The sequence below is a fragment of the Betta splendens genome, chromosome 13, assembly GCF_900634795.4.
Source record: "Betta splendens chromosome 13, fBetSpl5.4, whole genome shotgun sequence".
NCBI lineage: Eukaryota > Metazoa > Chordata > Actinopteri > Anabantiformes > Osphronemidae > Betta > Betta splendens.
This window is the reverse complement of record NC_040893.2, coordinates 17,971,949-17,993,173: the sequence shown is the minus strand read 5'-3', so window position 1 is coordinate 17,993,173 and position 21,225 is coordinate 17,971,949. Positions and strand designations below refer to the sequence as shown.

Sequence of the window (21,225 nt, the reverse complement as noted above, 5' to 3'; positions counted from 1 at the left end):
CAAACGTCAGATGGTTTATTGGCTGTGTTGAAACGTGACCCCGCGTCTAAGACAAACGCCAAGACATCTGCCGCCAATTCAAAGAGAGTTTGGGTATCAGGGGTCAAAGGTCAATACTGGAGTAGAGAAATTACCACATGACAGTTCAGGATTTACAGTTTGTACAGTATAAATCAGCAGCTCACTGATCTGGAAGCATTGGTTCATTCCGTTTTTTAGCTGTACTTAATAAAGTGTCTGCTTAGTTTAATTGCATGTATTGCCATGTACAATGACGTATGGTGACACTTATGAGTTAGATGTTTTTTATCAACACAGGGACAAATGTGACACAGCTGTAACACAGAAGTACATTTATTCAGGTCTTAATACATTAATATTGAACATAGTTACATATTCTTACCGATTGCAAATCACAGCACAGTTCCAATCTATTCCTGTATAAGTTAAATGTAACAGATTTGTGTTTTAAAATATGCAATGGGTTCCTCTGGTTACGAGGAGCACTTTGTTATAAAACGTAAGTAAAAGTGCATCTTTCTATCCGTCATAAAGTTACAAAACATTGGTCCAGAATCTGCGTTTTGAGCAGGACTTCTCCGACAGACTAACATTTTTGCTTTTCATTTTAAAAATGCGACGCGTCTTTATATTTTTTTCAGTAATTTGCTTTCTGTTTCTATTTTCTAAAAAGTGTAGCTAAATACAAGAAATACAACATTGTCAGTTTACAAAAGCTTAGCATATCAATCACTGCAGTATCTAGTCTCTAAATAAACTTCATTTTTTCCCCATTTAACTATCATAGAAACATAGAGTTCTTTGACAACGACGACACCACATATCTCACAGCGCTATACAATAAAATATCTCTGTCATAAGTTCAAGAGAAAAGGAAACATAACAATAGCAACATAAAATTAAGAAATACAATGCATAGATTCAATCATTTCAAAATGTAAAGATATAATTTACTTAGTACAGCTCTTTTAGAGTAAACCCCGTGACACTGACTACATGGATTCATTACAGTTTATCCTGACTCGAGTGACCGGCACAAATATATATATATATATATTTCTGAACATATTACATGAAAAAAAATGCTAAATCTATCACGTAGACTTCCAAGGCAAATTTCATTTGGGTAAGAAAAGGCAACACGTGGCTCCGAAGCCAAACAGCAGCGTCTCAGCGGAGCCTTTTTGAAATGCTATGAATTGGATTTTCCTCCTCTCTCGCTGCCACGGCGTCCGACCGTGCGCCATCGCGCTCCAGAACCGGCCTTCTGAGGCCCGGCTGGACTTCGCGGCAGCACCGGCTGATGTGGGCGCTTTCTAGAATTCAAACTAACGTTGAACCGGCAGTTTTCAGTTATCTCGAAGCCACTTGGACTTTCATCCACCGAACCAGTCGACTTAATGAGAAGCAGCCGTGTTTACAGATACCGTCCTCACAAAGGTCGCCACAGTCGTGTCCACTATTTGTGGCTCTAATAATACACCAACAGGCTGATAAACTCATTATTACGACAACGAGTGGGAAAAGCAAGTCAGAAAATGCTAATATACAAGCTGGAAAAGACACTTAACACTTAGTGGCGCTTTTTCAGGGGCAGCTTTTAAAAAAATAACATGTTATGTTATGTTATTAAAAGGTAACTGGAGCTATGAGCGATTAGATGTTTGAGCTGACAGAAGAACGGGTCGTGTCGAGCGGACTCGCATAGACGCGTTAAAGCTGAACCGTCGGACAGCATCTGAGGGCTCCTTTGGACAAACGCGAATCACGGGCACATTTTTTGTGAGCAACATGTGAGACCGAGCGTGAAATCACCGGTGGCGCTGGGAACAGCCCGCGTCCGCCGACCTGCCTCGACCTCCTGGCTTCACAGCGTTCAGGAAATCCTAATAATAACAATTTACAGTCGCTCGCGAAAGCAGGAAAACTGAAAACGAAACAAACAATAGTTCACTGTACTGTACTTGTCTTCAAGACTACTGGATTGAGTATCTTCTGGACTGTAGACACTTACTATTTACATAAAACCCTTCAAGCCTGCAGTCAACATCTACTTTGTTAGGCACAATAAATAGGCTCCTGTGGTATTAAGGTTCAGAGTGACACACGCCTCAGAACAACTGCGACGTCTGAGTGCAGGTTATGCACCAGCATAAGTCTACATGCCACGAATAATTTAGCTCTCACATATAAACTAAGTCTAGTAAACATCTACTACATTCTGAATGTATGTACACGGTGTCAGAAGGTGTGTTACAGCTTTACGGCCCGATGGAGACGCATCCGTCTCCGATCCAGTTTGTTTCCTGTGCAATGTAATTTCTGCTGCCTCTGTGCTGTAAACCCTATTTACAGTCGTAGAAAAGACACTACGAGACCTGACTTTGTAATGACGTTTGAGTGAGAGTGAGATCCAAGGATCCCTTGAGAAAGTCTTTCATTTTGGCCTCATGGCCGTCCACGAACCAGATTCTAGATTCTCTTCATTCTTCTGGCGTAGTGCTGGTCAATTATCACTACTTTCTACATACGAACTGTGGGTGTGGACACAGAGTAAACAGCGCGTTACAGGCTTTGCTGCTGCTGATGAGACGCATTTGGCAGTGTCACCGCGCTATCGTTTGCTTAACCCTGGTGAGTAAACAGGAGAGGTGTGTTTCAGTTTGGCTCTTACGTTAAGGCAAAATGTTTGGCACTTCGTCTGTCCACATCCGCTGATGTTTCGAACATAATTCTGGCCCTCGCCAGATGAAGGGGTCTCGCCGTGACGCGAGCTCAGCAGATCACGACCAGTCTCCGTTCACTGGCGTTAGCACAAAAGCTTTGATTTCAAACAGAAATGTGGGTGATGTCAGAATGAGGGTTATTGTGTAGTCTGAGTTGGGTGGAACCGGGGCTCCGCTTCTACCCCGACACCCAGCTGTGCGTGGTGGTCTTCACGCCGTGAGGGAACCCCTGCTGCGGCACCATCGGCTCGAAGTTGAAGTCCAGCGAGTCGCCGTCCATCAGGGTGTCGTGCAGCACCGTCTCCATGTCGAACTCGAACTTCTCGATGGACATGTCGTCCAGGTCGCTGGGCAGCTTCTCGGCGTGCGCCGGCAGCGGCGCGCCGGGCCGCCCGTAGCCGTTGGTGCCGACGGGGCAGAACCCGCCGGCCACGCCCCCGCCGCCGAAGTGGCCGGCGAGGCCGTAGGGCACCTGCATGGGGATCTTGGCGGCAGGCAGGCGCCCGTTGCCGTGGTTGAGCGACATGAGCAGGTGGCCGTTGAGCGACAGCGGCGCCGCCGGGGCCGGGCCGTGCACGGTGCGGGGCAGCGCGCGCGACAGGCCGTGCATGTGGCCGCTGCCGCCTCCCATGAGCTTGGCCGCGTGCTGCCCGCCGCCGTAGGGCGGCAGCATGCAGCCGCCGCTCGGCGGCGCCGCCACCGTGTCCACCGACGGCATCAGCTCGCCGTGCTGGTCCGTGTCCGACGTCAGCAGCTCCTTCAGGAGCCCCGCCGGGCAGCCGTACGGGCCGATGCCGGGCCCGAAGCCCGGCTTGTTCTCCGACAGCGTCTGCAGCGGCATGGACGACAGGCTGTTGATCCCCGCCTGGCCGTACACGCACTTGCGGTAGTCCTGCGGGGGCGGCGCCGCCATGCTGGGGGAGCTGTAGGCGGGGTAGCCGGGGCTGGGCTGCATCATGGGCGAGGGGGAGGACTGGGAGGAGCCGGGGGTCGTGGCCCCCCCTCCCACCTGAGAGTTGTTGGGCGACAGCAGGTTCAGGTTGTCCAGGAGGTTCTCCATGACGTTCTCAGAACTGTGTCCCAGCGAGCCGGTCATCTCCGTCAGGCTGGGCAGCGTGGCCGTCATCTTGGCCCCGGGGGCTCCTGGGTAGCCCATGTGCACGTCGGCCTCGCCGAGGTCGTCCTCGGGCATGAAGGGGGAGAGGCGGCCGCTCAGCGTGCTGGCGTTGGAGCTGGTGCGCGGCCGGAAGCTGCTCCACGCGTCGAAGTCGTCGTTGCTGTGGGAGTTGGGGCTGCCGGGCCACTTGGAGAAGGAGCCGGGGCTGTCGGCGCCTCCGTCGGGGCCGCCCTGAAGGGACAGCTGTGGAGACACAGGCAGACTGAGCGGGCAAGGCCAACACAAGCAGACACAGTGAAGCCCAGCGGGCGCGGTACCTTCTTCTTGGCGGCGCGTCCTCGGCTCTTGCTGAACTTGCTGTTGTTGTCCATGGAGGCCGCGCGGCGCCGCGGCGACTTGCCGCTCTTCCCGCCCTCCGGGTTCAGCATCCACCACGAGCTCTTCCCCGTCCCCTCGTTCTGGACGCGGACGAAGCGGCTGTGCAGCGACAGGTTGTGTCTGATGGAGTTCTGTGGGGGAGAGAAGCGCGGCACAGCTGAGCGCGTTTGCCCTTTAGCCAAAACACCGCGAATCTGCACCCGAGTGCAAATCCGTCCTCGCAGCTCCTGAAAAACACACTGGGAATCACGGCTAAGCTACGGAGAACGGAGAGATTTAAAGGAGCCCCGACGGGTTCTTTACCAGTCAAAGGAGCACATGCAAACACACACACACACACACACACACACACACACACACACACACACACACACACACACACACACACACACACACACACACACCGAACATAATAGGTGCCAACAGGTTTCTTCCATGAGCAACGTGAGGGTTTCACTGCAGACTCTTATCTCCAGACAAACTGTACACGGGCCTTTATTTCCTCCACAAAAACAAAGAGCCCCATTGTAAAACACCATTATACCAACACTCACATTCCACCTGCCAGGCGTCGTGTCCAAAGCCGAGCGAAATCAAAGGGAGGAAACAGACTAATCTTTCCTCCTCACAGACACATTGATGCTGCTCATCTAATGTTGCTTAGTGACGCCGCCTGTGGAAAGACTCATTTTTGTGCAGGAAGCTAGCGAAGCGTCGTTAAAACACAGCAAACAAAAGAGCGAGAATCTCGGGCAAACGTCTGCCGAGAGGAACCGCACAGAGCGAGACTCTGTCCTACTTTACTGGAACCGCTCCTGCGCTGCGACGCTTGGGGGAGACCTCACTTGTTTGTCAGCCCTTTAAAGCCAGCTCAGCCAAACTGGTGAAATAAAATCACCATTTGTACTTGACGCCGTGGTGGTGATGCGGCCTGACTGGGCCGTGACATGGAGTAATGAGCCCTGGCCAGACATTACCGTGCATGCGTAAAGCTTGTTGTTTTGGAAGAAGGGCTGGAAATCCCATCTCTCTCTCTCTCTCTCTCTCGCTCTCGCTCTCTTACACACACACACACACACACGCTTAGCGGAGCTAGCGTGCATAGCGGCGAACGTCATCAAGTCTGTTCCTGCTATGAGTCACTGCTTCACATCTGGCTGCCCTCTGCTCCGCTTTCACCTCCACTTCATAGTCTCATGCTCTGAAATTGGGTCCCACTCAACCAACCAGCAATTTCAACTGCGGATTCATCTCTCAAAGCTTCTTCGCACGAAACAAAATAAAAGTGGTTTATTGATTGAAAATCTAAGCTGAAAAGTTTGACGACCTCTTTAAATGATTAGCAGAGTGGTTACGGAGCCTTTTCCAGCTGATCAGCTGATTGATTCGGAGTCTGTTTCGGCCGCCGTCACTTCCCTCTCGCTTTTCTTTCCCACGTTCTCCTTCTCCCCCAGTGGAGAATCTCAGCGTCTGCAATTGAAATCTCCTGAAAATCAAACAACCTCGACGGCTTCAGTCGGTGTCTTGGACTCGTTTGCATGATGTGAAGGACGTGACAGACCTTCCCCTGATTAGCCCCCCGCTGCCCCCCCCCTTCTTGCACATCAGCAGATATGACAGAAGGCGAGGAGTAAAGTCTGGTCATGAGCTTCTCTTTCCCATGATCACTGAAAAAGTGCTGGTAGTTTCAGCTGCGCTGCAACGAGGAATGTTCGAAATGTGTGTGCGTATGTTCTGTTACAGGCCCGTACTGGAAGTCCCCGCGGTGGAGGCCGCTGCTGGTTCCGGACGACTTCACCCTCGGTACAAGGGCTGTCGTGGAAGCTCATGTACGAGGGAAGGGTCATAAAAGCTGCTGTGATGGGAAACGCCAGGCGCTGGTGGGAACTGTGTGTGCCGTGTGGGGAGTGTGGCTCCGGGTGGAAAAGCCTGTCTCACACTGTGTGTGTGTGTGTGTGTGTGTGTGTGTGTGTGTGTGTGTGTGTGTGTGTGTGTGTGTGTGTGTGTGTGTGTGTGTGTGTGTGTGCAGTCCGACGGCAGCACAACAAACAGCGCCAGGACTGCAGGACTGGGCCGAGGCAGCGATCCATTTCATTTTTCCGCTCCTTTTGGCCGACGTGAGCGCGTGTGACACGCGTTTATCACTGGCTACAGTACACAGGAATCTTAACATTCCAGCTAATCACTGTGTGCAAAGTTCAATTGTAATCACAGCCAACTTGTTAGTATCTCTTAGGAAACAGTAAAGGCAGGATTCCCAGCCAGACAGCCATCACAATCAACATTCCTCAGCAAGGTTACAAAACCCATGATTTCACAGAAGTGAACTCTGATTAGCGTCGCTGGAGGACGTCCTATCTGCGGCTCTGGAAAAATACCCCACCAACACCAGCACAAAAGTCAAGGTTTTTGTTTCTACAGGTTCTTGGAGGAGAAATAAAAGATGCTAATCTGGCAGAAACGCGGTATCAGAAATCACACGTTCTACCGCCGCTGACCGCGAGGAGCACCGCCTCTGTTCTCTGAGTCAACAGAGCGGCGCGGCGCTGGCAAAACACGAGGAAGTGACCACATGAAGGGGGTCTGTGACAGGAAGCGCAGCTGACTTCCTGCCTCGCAGGAAACGCGGCGGTTGCGCGGCGGAGAAAAAAGGCACGGAATGCGAGGCCGCCGGGTCCGGGGCCAAGCGGACACCGCGGGATTGAGCTCCGCGGGTCCCCTGATCCCACACTGCACTCGTTAAAGGGGAGCAGGACTGGGACCGTCGCGCTGGGAGCGAACGCTGTGACTCCGTAATGTGTTCCGAATGTGAGCTGCTTTTAGAGAAAGAGGGCCTGTGTGCGACAGGCTGGGCCTGGATCAGTGAAGAACACAGTGTGCTGGTTTAAACTCAGACGCTGGCAGCGCTGCTGAAAGGCCACAGTGTTCGCACATCTTCGTCTCCTTCCTCCTCCTCCTCCTCCCGCCTTGTCTTTGGCGTTTTCCCCTCTTTTCGACTCCTCTCGTCTCCTCCGCGCACGTCGTCCACTCCTCATTTCTACTTTCGTTATCGTCATCTTTCCTCTGTCACTTCCTACTCCTACGTGTCTGCTCGCCCCCCCCCCCGCTCGCATTTCACCTTGTTTCCTTCCTTCCCACTGCCTTTCCTCTCCTCTGCTCCTCGTCCTTCTCCTCCTCCGTCCTCTCTGCTCCTGCTTTGTTTTACAGTTTGCAGAAAACTGGTGTCATTTGCAGAAGTCGGACAAACGCTGACTGAGGTTCTGACGCACCGACGAGCTGCGCAAATGTCAACTTATCGGATGAAAAAAAAAAAAATCCCCACACGACTGCACCACCACCTACAAAGCAGGGCTGCTTTGAATCGAGTGCAGCCACAAGTGAAACCTCAGCTGCAGAGCCCATAGAGCCGGAGGTACGAGGTATCTGCAGCAGGCGAGGCAGGTACAAAGTCTCACAGCAGCAGTTCTCCGAGCAGTTTCACATGCATTTGGCAGCGATCTGGAGCTGATGAAAGTGAAAAGTGTGGTTTCCCTGCACAATTTCCACCGAACTCATCAGAGATTCGGTGCTGTCCTCGGCAGGTTCTCTTCCCCTGCGTGAGCCCCGGCACCAGGTGTGCTCCCGCAGCCCAACCGCCCATTTTCTCTGTAATGTCTGCGGCGGCGGTGGACAATCCGCAGAGCGGGGAGCGTCACCGTGCGCTGCAGCGCGCGCACGTCTGCGCTTTGTGCTGAGTCCGGACCTAAAGATACGGCAGCCTGTAATCAGCCCGGGGCCGAGTCAGCAGCTCCAGGTGACAGGTGATGACCCACGCCTCAGCCGCTCCCAGCCGGCGTTTCACCCGCTCATTAGAAGCCACTGTGACCGTATGCATGGAACGCAGGCGACGCGTCCGCAGAGGTCCATCGAACGCCCGGAGCGAGGACCCAGAGAGAGAGAGGACTCAGCAAGGCACAAGGCCTTCATGTGTTTTCTGTTTGATAGGTTATCGTCAGCACCAATACTGGGCCGGCCGCCGATAATCGCTGACCTATTTGCTAAAGTCAACACAACAATGATCATAAAAGGCAGCGAGAATAGAAAGCGGCGCACAGGAAATGCGAAGCTTTGGACCGTTTTATTATTTACACCCTCGGTTTCATTAACTCTCTCCGGAGAAAAGGGAAATGATTGTCGCCGGTAATGCAGCGCAGCAGCAGGCCACGGGCGCCGACCGGCCGCCGTGAACGGGTCACTGTTTTAGCAACAAACACAACAAAGCTGTTGTTCACAGTTTCTCCATTTAAAAGGTTTTGCATTAAAAATGGAAGCTGACCCAGAAAGAGGCGCTTTCGGGCCCCTCCCTCCAGTATCGCTCCCATTCCCCCCACTGGCTCCACGGACACATTGCGCACGTACGCTACCGGCCACAGCTGATCGCACACTCATGTTGCAGCAAAAAGGGATCCTTTCTTACTCGCTGACGTCAACGTGCAATAACTGAATTTGGCAAAGAGGAGGCTGGGACAAAGAGCGCTCAGTGTGGACCTCCTCAAATTCACTCGAGAGGTCTTTGAGCTGGAGGAGTGGGCTCGGACTTCCAGGGAGGCACCTCTCCCAAATGCTCCATGTCAGACGGGGAATTATCGGAGCATCGCGAAGCAGAAAATGCAAGTCACGCAAAAGCAAACCTGTCTGCGAATGCACTTAGCGGCGCGACCGCCCGCTCACAATCCTCTGCAAGGAGTCTGACTGCACGAAGCCCCCCCCAAAAACACGTACACGCGCTGAAGGCGGTTAAGGTCGCAGATCGGACGTGACAGGCAGGCGAGGAAGCGTCTGCGTGTGGTCTGGGTGCGTTTGGCGAGAAGCAGCGGCGCCGCGGACGCTCCGGGAGCTTTCGGCGCCGCGTGGCGGCGACGGAGCCGCGAGCGAACTTCCTGCCGCATTGTGCTCGCACAGGAAGCGCTGGCCGGGCCCGAGACCCGCTCCACTGGGGCCTCGGGCCCAAAAACGCCGCGGGCGGAGCCGCCGGCCGGAGCGACGCAGGGGCCGGGCTGCAGAAAGTGGTGCTTTCCACCACTACAATAGCGGATGACGCTCCTCGTAAACCACGTTCTACCTCAGTGCACCTCCCCCTACGATCGCTACCACCTGAAAGGCCCTGAAACGCTGGCAGCGCTTCTTTCTGTTTGTTCCCCGCGTCGTGCACCGTCCCAGCAGCCTGTTAACAGCTGAGCCGGGCCCCGTGTTTACGCGCCGCGCTCGCCCATTCCATGACTCAGACCCCAGCAGCACGCGGCTCATGTGCGCAGACAGGGGCCCGGGTTGTGCTGGCAGAGCGCGCCGTGCTAAAATATGTGCATGTGTTGCTATGTGCAACACAATGCGGGTCTGTGAATGCACAGAGCTGCGTCTGTGGAGCCGGGGTATTTTTTCGCCTGTGATCAGCGGCGCGGCCGGACCGGACCTGGCCTGGATAGAGATGCAGTGTTTGGGACCAGCGCCGGCTGCCTGTGTGGTGGCCTGTGTCCATAAGCCCGGCACACTACAGGAGGGAGGTTGGACCGAGGGGCTGGGGGGGGGTATATTTATAAGCTTGTTACCCCAGTTCAACCTAGCAAACACAGGGATATCCCCGAGCTGCTTTTACGGCTGGATGCTGATTCCACCAATAAAACAGCGGCGGAGTCCAGAGGATTTCTCCTTCCTGCGTTGCTTTACGAGCTGGAAAGCAGAAATAAATAAGGGTCATTTTTCAAAAGCTGCATAAAAAACACCAGTAGGAACTGCATGTTTATGGGACTGGGCGTGCGGTGGAGGCAGCTGGGCGTCCGTGTGGCCCAACCAGACACAACAAGATCCAAACGCTGGCATCGTTTCAATACTAAACTGTTACTGGATCGCGGAGGGATATTAAAACCCAGATTCGGAACATTTTGGGCCACCGCGGGGCAAAATAAACATCTGGTGCAGAAATACGACAGAAGACAGAACTCCAGCGACTGCTCTCCTCCCAGACTGTGGGCGAACGAGGAGCAGATCAAACAGTTTGTGCCATTTGCACATCGCATGCACTTTGTTTTGGTTCGGGCTTCGGCTCCGCTCTGTCATCCACATGAAGCAGCCCGCACTGTATGTGGGGCTTTAAGGCCCGTTGGCCATTTTCAATATTACCATGAGTCACCCTCGACGCCTCCGAGAGACAAAAGACGGCCATTAGAGTACTTTTAACAAAAAGCACTTGGTTTTATTAAGAAAAGGAAATAGCTACAAGGCATCAGAAAGTTAAAAAAAACCTCGACTCATTACTATTGTGATCAGGCCACAAATTGCCATTGTTGCTGTTCAGGAAACAGTGGCGTTCGCTGGATATTACGGCGCTTATCAGCGGCGGTGAGGGTTCACATTTTTGCGAGGAACAGGAGACAGAGTGTCGTTATCAGGGGCACCGAGACCTGAACTCGGCTCCACAATCAGAGCTGCGATTATGGAGCTGGCACCGCCGCAGCCCAGGACACGAGCGGACCGAGCCGCTCCGGCCGTTACTTTGGCCCCGATGGGACGAAACAGGGCCGTCGTTGTGAGCAGCATCTCGGTAAAGTTTCAGGGGTTTAGAGTGATCACAGTGAGGAATGATAAGCAGTGACGCGGATTAATTTCCCAATTCTGAGCGGAACAAAGAGGAAGAATGAAAGAAAAAAAAAAGCAGGAAACGCTGGAAGAGGAAGAAGCCACTGAATCACGTCACGCTCAGCGCTGCTTCCTCTCGGCGCCGTGCCCTGCTAGCGTGTACCTTGCTGTCAAGCACCCACTTCCTGTCACACTCAAATTTGCATCTCGTGAAGGGGAGAGCAGCAGGTGGAGGGAAACTGAGGCCATAGATTCTACAAGTGACACGTTCTTTTAACGTTCTGCAGAATTTTCTACCCACAGACCCAAAAGTAGCTCCAGCGCTGATGCAGAACGGAAGATAGAGCATCAATATTGACTCTGGCCCTTTGAAACCTGTGCTGTCGACAGATACAGATTCATTGTTTTCTCTTCTCTTGTTAATTAATTGAACCAGAACATCATTGATGGACATGTAATCAACGCCTGGCACTGCTGGTTTTCAGAACCGAGCCCAGGAGGAAACACAGACGGCACCACATCTACAACGCGCGCGACGCCCCGACGTCCGGCTCGGACGCCCTCCGACCTCTGACCTGCGGCCTGAACCTGCAGAACCCCCGCATGCGTCCACGGCGCCAGCTCCGGCGCTCGTGGATGCGAGGCTGTGTCTGACAGGCACTCGGGGCGGGCGTTGCACAGCGACGCGGGTGCGGGTCATGCCTGTGGCTGGAGTGGTCCAGTAAAAGTCTGGCTCCGCTCACTCCCACCGTTCATGAGAGCCAGCGCCGAGGGCTTTCACTTCTCATGCGAATGGTGAAATTATTTACATTCCGCACCAGCAGTTCCTCTTCTCGCACCGTGAAACAATGCCCACGTCTTCCCGCTCGCCGCACAGGAGATTTCTCTCATTTTCCGAGCGGCGGCGCCGCGACCCGACTGCAGCGCGCTCCCAGGACCGGAGCAGACGGTCACGTGCTCGCGTCCCGCTCCCACGAAAGCCGCACCAAAAAACAGCCTGACTCATCCTAAATTACTGTTTGTGTGAGCGCGGAGGTGAACATCAGCTCCAAGTCTGGCGCTGAGCGTCTTATTCCTCCGCTGCGCGTGCGTGCGATCCTCACCCAGAGCCGCTCTCAGTGACAGAGCGGAGCCGTGGACGCGCGGCTGCGATGAGTGTGAGGTGGGTGGAAAGGCCCGCGCGCACGCTTCACAGGACCTGTTCGACTTCGCCAAATGGAAGAGGCGTTTAAGGGGCTTTTCCAGAGGCTCAAAGCGTCCAGTGACAAAGGTCGAACACTTTCAAAGCACATCTCATCTGATTTTATTCTCGTCTACTTCGCTCACTGTTGAGCAAAGGCTGAATGTGAATATATTGAAGGCCTTTCAGGGCAGCTACGTGTCAGCGGTGTAAATTTCCTGGGGCGGCGACGGGCAGCGCTCCAGGCATTAAATACAACCTGGACCCAGTGGAGTTTGGCAGAGCATCTGGAACATCACCCCCCCCCCCCCCCCCCCCCCCCCCCCCAATGCAACGCGGTCGCTCTGTTCCATGGACACGTTTTAATTATTTCACTATTTTCACTTAGTGTCAAAGACGTCCTGGCGGTTTCCAGAAACTAAAAATACCGCGTCTGTCGAGCGTCTGGCAGTGAATGTCCATGAGCTCAGAGGGTCTGCATTGGTTGGAGGCGGAACCAGAGGCTGTCAAGGCGGTCCAGTCTCCTGTACCCTCCCGTGGCATTCTGGACACGCCGTTAAAGGTCCGGCACCGGCGCGTGGGACCGACTGTCAACACCCGTCTGTTGTGACCCGGTTCATAAATAGACACGGGTTCCAGCGCCGGACCGCGCTGACCCGCTTTCCCGCTCCTCCGGTTGATGATTAATATCCCAAAATGTTCCTCTGCTGAAGTGAACAAGACAAAAACACAGAACGCCGATGCCAGGGCCGAGGGGTAAACACATGTGGAACAGGACAGGAGGAAAACATGCGGTTGTGAAATCATCGGCCCGGCTACTAGTTTCACGCTGTTGCTCAATCGACTCAGAGTTACGTCAGGCCCGGCGTGTTGTCACGCCGACCCGACAGCCTCGCACGTGTGCAGAAGCGGTTCCGACCAGCGACCGGCACACGGAAGCGCCACCGGCGGCGCGAGCAGGAAACAGGTGAGCAGTAAAAAGCGGGTGGAAGGAGAGTGGTTCGGTTCTGAGTGTCAGGTTCTAAGTGTCAGGTTCTGAGTGTCAGGTTCTGAGTGTCAGGCCACAATAAAAGGCGGGATAAAGGCCGCGCTGGAATGTTCCCTGTGTTGGCCTGTCTGTTCGCCAGCGCGGCCGTGCATCTGCCAGCAGCAGGGCTTTAATTATGAGGCCCAGGTTATGGGTTCCACAGACACACACACACACACACACACACACACACACACACACACACACACACACACACACATACAGCAGCCTAGAGTCCCACATATCTCTAACACAGAGCTTCATAGTTCCGCTGACTAACCAGTGGCACCAGACTCTGGCCTGCGGCTCCCTGATTCCAGTAAACGTCTTGTTATGCAACTCCTAACAAGTGTCACCCAGTCTGAACTTCAAGCATTCTGGGTCGCTGCTGCTCCCTCTCTCTCTCTCTCTTTATTTTTCTCTGTACGCGGTGGTCTGAGGGGTTGGCGGTGGGGTGGAGGGGGGCAGTAACCCTTCCAATAATTAAGTGTGGCCCGCTTTGTGCAGAGGCGGAAAACCAGGATTGGAGAGGTGGGCGGCGCAGGCAGGAAACAGGGAGGAGGGTGAGGAGGGTGAGGAGGGTGAGGTGAGCTCCAGCTCTTCGCCTGAGAAACACAGCTGCCTCTCGTGTGTTGGGGCGACGCCAAGCTTGGACTCCTTCACTGTGTGTGTGTGTGTGTGTGTGTGTGTGTGTGTGTGTGTGTGTGTGTGTGTGTGTGTGTGTGTGTGTGTGTTTGTGTGTGCGTGAGTGTGTGTGTGTGTGTGTGCTGAGCCAGTAGAAACAGGAGCACTGCTGTTCTGTTCTGTCCTGTCCCACTAATACACATTCAGTCCTGGGGAAACAAGCGACTGGTGACAAAGTGCAAGCGGCTCCGGCCTCACTGGGGATTAGAATACCTTCCTTCTCAGCTTCTGTGCTGCGTTCCAGCCGCACCTCTGGGCTTCATGGGAAAAATACTTTGCATGACATTGCAATTACGTCCGCGTCTGGATTACTTTGCATAAAAGCTGAAACATCTGGAGAGATGCTGCAACATCGCTGGCGCTGACCTTTGACCCGGTGAAACCACGCATCCATGCACTTCGCTGCAGAGTCACCGCGTGCGTCTCCGACAGCCGCGCTGTCACCTTTCCAATCCGCCCGGACCGCGCGGTCCGCTCAGGGGCCCGTGGGAGTGTTTACCAGCGTGGGCCCAGGAATTTCAGGTCAGGAGAGCGGCGCGTACAGAGGAAACCCGTGACCGGACTGATCTGGATCCTGACATCAAAGAGCATTCAGCTCCACCGGCTGAACCCAAATATTTACCGCGCGCTGACGCAGGCAGTGGAGGAACACGTGTGTGCGGCGGCGTGTCCGTAGTTGGTGTCTGATGCCGCTCTGGACTATTCATCACTCACCACGTTGTACAAAGTGAATTAGAGGAAAAATAACAGGACGCATTAACTAAGCGACTCTGCTGAGGCCTTCGCTGAGTCGTGCCATCTGTTCTTCTTCCTGTTGGAAGCGATTGGACGCCGGCCCCAGAATCTACGGCGAAACCGGTCCCACCTGGCGCCGCTGTCCCGGAGGAGCCGCGACCCGGTTCGGATGCGACCTGCCTCCCACAGTTAGAGCGCAGACGGCCTTAATCAGCGGCTAATGACGGCGAGCGCGGCGGCCGGGTCGCCTCAGGAGAGAGCGCTCGCCGGAATACATTACAGCCGTGAGAGTTTTACAGCGAGCGCACGCTCGGCGCCGCCGGCGCCGCCGCCGGCCCTGCAGATACGAGGCAGCATGCAAACGTTGCGTTCATGGCCTCGGAGGCCGGAGCCGCCTGCGTTCGCCCATGAATCATTAACATGACTCAGCAAACTAGAAGTGCAACGTTAAAGGATCGCGGTGAATTAACTGTGTCACTGTGCATGTTTCATCGAACGTCAATGATCCACTGCAGCGGCTCGTGATGCCGGCGACAGCGAACTCGCAGTAACCTGCCTTAACTGCCCTCTGCTACATAATAACTCCATAATTACTCTGTAACCAGCGGCGGCGGCGGCGGCGGCTTCACTTTGTCTCCAGTCTGAACGCGAAAACGACCTAAATGCCGCCGGGGAGCGAGTTCTCGTCCGGGTGAAACCTGAACGCGTCGTGTGTGCGTCTGCGAATCCGAACACATGCGGCCCCGGGACGAACCCGCTGGGACGGGACCGCCCCCCCCCCCCCTCAGACGAGCACACGCTGAGGCTGCTGAAAGTCGGACGAGGCCGAACGTGGAAAAAGTTGTGAATGAGCGCCCTTTTGTCTGTTTTGTTTTTATATATCGGCCCGTGCAGTTCGTCAGTAACTAAAAGAGGAAACCCCCCCCGGCGTCGGTTCTGTGGCGTGTGTGCCGTCTCTCAGCACATGACTGAAGCGTGAGCGCCTGCTCTGACACAAATAAACACCCGACGCCAGCGCTTTAAACTCCGTCAGCAGCTCAGGCAGTAAATCTCTCACTCAGTGACTCCACGCTCAATGCAGATCCCCACTGGGAGAGGAGACTGTCATTAATTTATTGTCAGACACCGCTGAAACTATGTGTCTCCAAAGGGAGGTTCACGCCCTTCAATAGTGTTCAGTGGGAGGGCCTGTCACACCACATCAGAAATCTGAAGTCCCCTCTTGTGTAATGTTTGGGACGGTTTCCAGGACACTCGAATGCTTTTGCTGAACGTACTCCTCCACGGCAGGAGACGCGTGATTCATCGTCACGCAGGGAGAAGCTGAGGGTCCGGTCCTTTCGCTACCGAGCCAGGGCTGAAGAGCATTTCTGAGCGGTAGGTTCGGGGAAGCAGCGGCGCCGAGACAAAGAAAAAACCCTGTCGAGTCAGCAGACTCGCATAAATCACATACTGCAGCGAGAAGTCAGATGACTGTCTAAGGTCATGTTAGCAATTGGTCAATTTAGTGAAATGCCATGAGCTGGATGGATGCCACCGAAGTAAGACTCAGTTTCACAAACCCATGAATGGGGACAGTGATAAACAAACTCTCCAGATTTTACGCACGCTTCTCTGCACGTTTGTCCCAGAAGGAGATGCAGCACTGATAACTCAGGGAATGATGATAGATAGTCCTGAAGATGATAATGGAGAGACTGCCGTGACCAAGAAGCATTATATAATCACAATAAAGCGACTGTTAAAGCCGCAGCAGGCCGGGAACCCCCGCAGGGATGTTACAGTGATACCACAGGAGATAAAACATAGCATGGAGGACAATGCGGGGCCTGTGAACGCACCATAACTCCCCACCGGGAGCTGAGCGCTGGCTTTACCACGCACGTGAACACGCACGCACACGCACACGCACTGTGAGAATGACACCACCAAAAGGGACCAAAGCACGCACCTTCCATCCCGCAGAGCTGTTGCTGTCTCCTTTGTCCTTGAAATACGGCACGCTCTTCACCATCCAGTCATAAATCTGAGACAGAGTTAGTCTGTTCTCGGGAGAACTTTCGATAGCTTTGGTTATGAGGTCTGCGTACGACATATTCCCCCACGCGTTTCGCCGGGAGGAGCTGCTCTTCCGCTGCGCAGCGGCGGCGGCCGCGGCGGCTGCGGCCGAGGACGACGAGGCGACCGGGGAGGAGAGAAGCGGCACCTGCTGCTGCTGCGGGAGCTGCGGGTTCGAGTGCTGCTGCTGCTGCTGCTGCTGCTGCTGCTGCGGATGCTGAGGCTGATGCTGCGGGGGCTGCTGGTGGACGCAGCTCTCCCGGCACTGGAAATCAGTGCACAGGATGCCCGGCTTCTGCTCCGGGAAGTCCTCGCTCTCCTCCAGCAGGCTCAGGTTGCTGATGAACTCGTTGTTGCCGCCGGGCTCCTGCTTCACGGACGGAACCGGCGAGGACGTGTTGGAGTCGCCCGGGTTGATGAACTCCGGCCGCGGCAGTGGCCAAGTGCACGACCGGGGCCGCGACAGGGGCTCAAAATCCGGGTCGATCTCCACCAGGTGTGGCTGCTGGGCCGCTTCCGCCATGGTCGAGAGGTGACGGGGTCCGTTATAATGTCATGTAAAGGTGGCAAACCTGTGGCCCGTCAAAAGCAGCAACCTGGCGTCGGAAACGTGCGCGAGCGCGAGATGAATCTGTCCGGAGAGAGGACGCTCCGTCTGGGCGCAAACCCCGCGCCGACGCTCACATCCCAAGCGCGTGGAACCCGTCAACGGCGATAAAAAATGCGCGTCATGCGGAAAAAAAAAGTTGCGTGAGTGCCCGCAGTGTTTTGACCCGCTGCGTTGTTGTTGTTATTCACTGATGTTCCGTGCGCACCCCGCTCGAGCCTCTGACTTTTTCTGTTGTACAGCATGTGAGGACTTACTGGAAGTATCATTCGTCGGCAGACGCCGCCCACCTTTGACTGACAGCAGCGACGCGCCAATGAGGAACGTGGAAAGAGTTGGAATCCTTGTTGTCATTCTGGAGTCTAGTAAACATCTTATCTGGGGACAAGATGATTGAACTTTTTCGGACTACTGTGTTTTCTTTCTCAGAAAATTCACTGTCACCTCCAATAATCATTTCGACATCGGTCTGTAACATCACGTCCCGACTGATGTGCTCACATTCATCTCTTTTTCTTGACATGGCCAAAATCACAGGACGTGGTAAGGCTTTAAATTTCTAGTTTAAGTGTTCATTTGCTAAATAATCTGGGTCAAGATGCATTTAGGTCATTTACACACTTTACCCACAGGACAAACATTTCTGAAATAATCCTTTAGTTGGATATCACGCTGCTGTACATACAGTGCTACTAAACTTTTAAAACATGAGTACAAAGTTATAAATAAGTCACAATTAACAGCTGACGTTTGAGCCCAAAACATAAACAGAGAACAGTGTTTTTTACGAGGAAACCCGTCTGTCTGTTAAACTGTGCGCGCACTGCTCCTTGGTGGTTGTTGGGCCTGGAGCTGTGCTCGTCTGGTTTAGGAGTATGTCGCCATCTAGTGGCAATAATCACACATTACAGTCTGACAGAGGCAGACTGGCATTTCTTCCGCATTTGCAGCGTTTAATGTACCGCAGACGGAAAGTTTACTTATGCTTGAAGTGACTTTATCAGACGGTGCCGTAATAATGTAGAATTAAACGTAGTTCAAGTTCATGTGTTTCATACTGAAGAATCTTCTTGTTTCCTGTATTACTGTTATGAACTCCGCGTAACGTGCGTAAAGTGGACACGGAGTCTTTGGAATCCGTTAAAGAGTGTCATAAGAGGGCGTTTAGAAAACGGAAGTACAGTGCAGTGACACATTAACCCTCCCACGGGTGGGTAGAAAACTGACTTGAATACTGTGCTCCGCTCTCGAAACTCCTACTCTGATTCACCGCAGTGAAGCGCTCATGTGGGGACCGCACCGCTGTGATCTGAGTAGATACACAGAAAGGATCAATTAATTGTCGGGATCGCGCTCACCTCGCTCCCACGTGGAGTGAAACCCTTCATATGACGCAAGAAAGCGACAGGGACGGAGGAGACCACGGGTAGGTGTTTCCTTTTTTTCCCCACACAAAATCTGTCTCCTACTGGTTCCTGTTCCTGCGTTCATTGTATTTCTCTGTGAAGAGGTGACGTCAGAGTTGCTCTTTTGTATTTTTAGGTCACTTTGAATCATGGCCCCACATCCTGTAATCCAGGCAATCATTGACTTCTCAGCTGGAGCAGCAGGTGGGTAACCTGTGTGTCATTCACTCTGGACCCCCCGGGGGGCGTCTGACATGACCTCTGACCCCTCGTCCCACCCCTCAGGCGGCACCGCGTGCGTGCTGAGCGGGCAGCCGTTCGACACCACCAAGGTGAAGATGCAGGCGTTCCCCGCCGCGTACCGCGGCTTTGTGCACTGCTTCGTGTCCACCCTCAGACAGGTGGGCGTCCGCGGCCTCTACAGAGGCACGACGCCAGCGCTCATCGCCAACATCAGCGAGAACGCCGTGCTCTTCCTGAGTTACGGCCTCTGCCAGGATGCGGTGCGCTTCGTGTCCAGACTGGATAAAGGGGCGCAGCTCAGGTTGTTAATCAGAGAATCATTATATATTTTACATGAGGTATTATATAATGTACAAAACCAAAACCTGAAATGGATCGTTGGTCCTTATTTCTGCCGTTGCTTTGGGCTCCATGTTGAGTGATCTTCACAAGGCGTCAGCAGGGTCCCTGGCCTCCATCTTCTCCTCCATGGCCATATGCCCCACCGAGCTGGTGAAATGCCGCCTGCAGGCCATGCATGAGATGGAAGCCTCGGGCAGGATCGCGGGCGGACAGAGGAGGTCAGTGCGACGGCCCCGCGTCTCCGGCCGCGTTCGGTTTCGCTTCCGCCCCTTTCAACTGCGCCGTGTTTTTGTGGCGCGACCTCAGCACCGTGTGGACGGTGGTGAAAACGGTGATGAAGGACAACGGCCCCCTTGGGTTCTACCAGGGCCTCACATCCACCATCGTGAGGGAGATTCCGGGATACTTCTGCTTCTTTGGAGCCTATGAACTGTGTCGCTCCACATTCGCCCGACACATGGGCACAGACAAGGAGGGAATAGGTAAGATATGCGGTGTCTCAGTATTTAATGAGCTGCTTTACTGTGCACTTAGCAGCTTTTGGCCTTTCAGGGATTCTTCCTCTCATGTTCAGCGGTGGATTTGGGGGCGCCTGCCTGTGGCTGGTGGTCTACCCCATCGACTGTGTGAAGTCCAGGATCCAGGTGTACTCGCTGGCTGGGACGCAGCCGGGCTTCATGAAGACCTTCATGGGCATCTTACGCACTGAGGGTACGATCTGAACAAATCAGCCAGATGCAGATTCAGCTCAGTTACCCAGACAAAAATAAGGCATCACTCCTCCGGTTAGGCTGCGAACTATGACGTGAACTGTTACCATAGATTTGCAGTTTTAAGCTCAGCCGTATAATTTGTGACCAAACTTGTCCTCAGGGGAACTCGTCTCTGACTCAAACTCATGTTCACTCTCTAGACTGTTGTTCAACATCTACACTGTTGAACATGAGATAGGTAAAGTTAACATAAGAGAAGATGCTTGATTTATAATGGATTATCTGGTTTACGGTTACACTGTGTCATGTGTGGTTTGAAGGGAGCCGTGTTTCCATCATAAAAACGTTGAAACAGACTTACATTTAGTGAAATAGAAATCCAGCTGTGCTGTGAACCTTGTGTAGAGGCAGCATTTTAAATCAGGGAGCACTGAGAAGTGTAATTAGCTGAAATCCTCTCCTCCACAGGCTTCGTCACTCTGTACTCGGGTTTGACTCCCACCATGATACGCACCTTCCCCGCCAACGGAGCGCTCTTCCTGGCTTATGAGTGGAGTCGCAAGTTCCTGATGGAAGCAGCTGGAGCCTGACGACGCCCAACAAATATTTAACTGTTTTAACAGTTAACTGTTGTTGTTGTTGTGCCGTGATGTAACAGTGATGCTGTTTTACGGTATAGCTGTATTAAACCATACTAGCTTTGTCACTGTGCTGGTCACAGTGACTCAAAACAAAGGTTTTATGTGGCCTCTGTGAGTCCAACATTATTCTTCATCTGACTTTGATGTGTGAATAAACACGTTCCAGCCTGTGTGAGGACGTCTGGGCTGCAGGCGATTAGTAATAAAAGACTGGTTCAGCCTGTTCTCTGAGCAGTTTAACTGGGCCTGTCTTACTACGTTTTATATGGTATTATCAATATTATTTCCTTTAAAAAAACAATAGAAAATTACTAATGATTATTTGATTGTTTTTTTTTGTTATTTCACACAGATTGTTTAAATGGAGCTTAATCTCAGTGTAGAATCTTTCCCGTGTTTACACGCTGTCCGTCACTCTCTGTGCTCTTCCAACACCACCTCTCATATTTCACTACTGGGCTGCCACTTATTGTTTATTCATCGCCTGGCTTCAAGGTGTCAGACGTCTGTGTGTCGGTGTGGAAATGAGAAAGCGCACAACCTCATTCCCGGCATTAATGGACTTGCAAGGAAGCGGCCTCTCTCAGACCCATTGTCAGCAGCATAAACTCTGTCACCTACAACATTGCAAAACATTTGGCCACCGTCCTGCCACCATTGGTGGGACGCACAGAACATCACATCCAAAGTCCGAGGGCTGAGAGTGGACATGGATGTATCGAGGTTAGGAGGTGT

General features: G+C 53.3%; 2 protein-coding genes across 3 annotated transcripts; one reads left to right on the top strand and one right to left on the bottom strand.

The window, feature by feature from the left end:
* Positions 1-338: 338 nt before the first annotated feature.
* On the bottom strand, positions 339-17,384 carry foxo1a (forkhead box O1 a). The gene is made up of 3 exons (XM_029171147.3): positions 16,432-17,384; positions 4,182-4,373; positions 339-4,107 (listed from the first exon to the last, which is right to left on the bottom strand). The coding sequence occupies exons 1-3, from the start codon at positions 17,059-17,061 to the stop codon at positions 2,926-2,928; spliced, it is 2,004 nt and encodes a 667-aa protein (XP_029026980.1). The 5' UTR covers positions 17,062-17,384; the 3' UTR covers positions 339-2,925.
* A 163-nt stretch (positions 17,385-17,547) lies between these two features.
* On the top strand, positions 17,548-20,584 carry slc25a15a (solute carrier family 25 member 15a). Of its 2 annotated transcripts, XM_029171151.3 has the most exons (8): positions 17,548-17,688; positions 18,421-18,571; positions 18,688-18,755; positions 18,837-19,095; positions 19,214-19,354; positions 19,443-19,618; positions 19,689-19,847; positions 20,318-20,584. In XM_029171151.3, the coding sequence occupies exons 3-8, from the start codon at positions 18,701-18,703 to the stop codon at positions 20,437-20,439; spliced, it is 912 nt and encodes a 303-aa protein (XP_029026984.1). In that variant the 5' UTR covers positions 17,548-17,688; positions 18,421-18,571; positions 18,688-18,700; the 3' UTR covers positions 20,440-20,584. The 2 variants fall into 2 exon arrangements, with proteins under 2 accessions (XP_029026984.1, XP_055370226.1); XM_055514251.1 differs by lacking the exon at positions 17,548-17,688 and having other exon boundaries at positions 17,753-18,571.
* The last annotated feature ends 641 nt before the right edge of the window (positions 20,585-21,225 follow it).

Excerpts from the sequence above, each read along its gene's own strand:
- foxo1a (XM_029171147.3), bottom strand. The coding sequence starts at position 17,061 with ATGGCGGAAGCGGCCCAGCAGCCACACCTGGTGGAGATCGACCCGGAT. Across the intron at positions 4,374-16,431 it reads ACAGCTCTGCGGGATGGAAG|AACTCCATCAGACACAACCT; the intron begins GTGCGTGCTTTG and ends TCTCCCCCACAG. Across the intron at positions 4,108-4,181 it reads GACGCGCCGCCAAGAAGAAG|CTGTCCCTTCAGGGCGGCCC; the intron begins GTACCGCGCCCG and ends GTGTCTCCACAG.
- slc25a15a (XM_029171151.3), top strand. The coding sequence starts at position 18,701 with ATGGCCCCACATCCTGTAATCCAGGCAATCATTGACTTCTCAGCTGGA. Across the intron at positions 19,096-19,213 it reads GATAAAGGGGCGCAGCTCAG|TGATCTTCACAAGGCGTCAG; the intron begins GTTGTTAATCAG and ends CTCCATGTTGAG. Across the intron at positions 19,355-19,442 it reads ATCGCGGGCGGACAGAGGAG|CACCGTGTGGACGGTGGTGA; the intron begins GTCAGTGCGACG and ends GCGCGACCTCAG.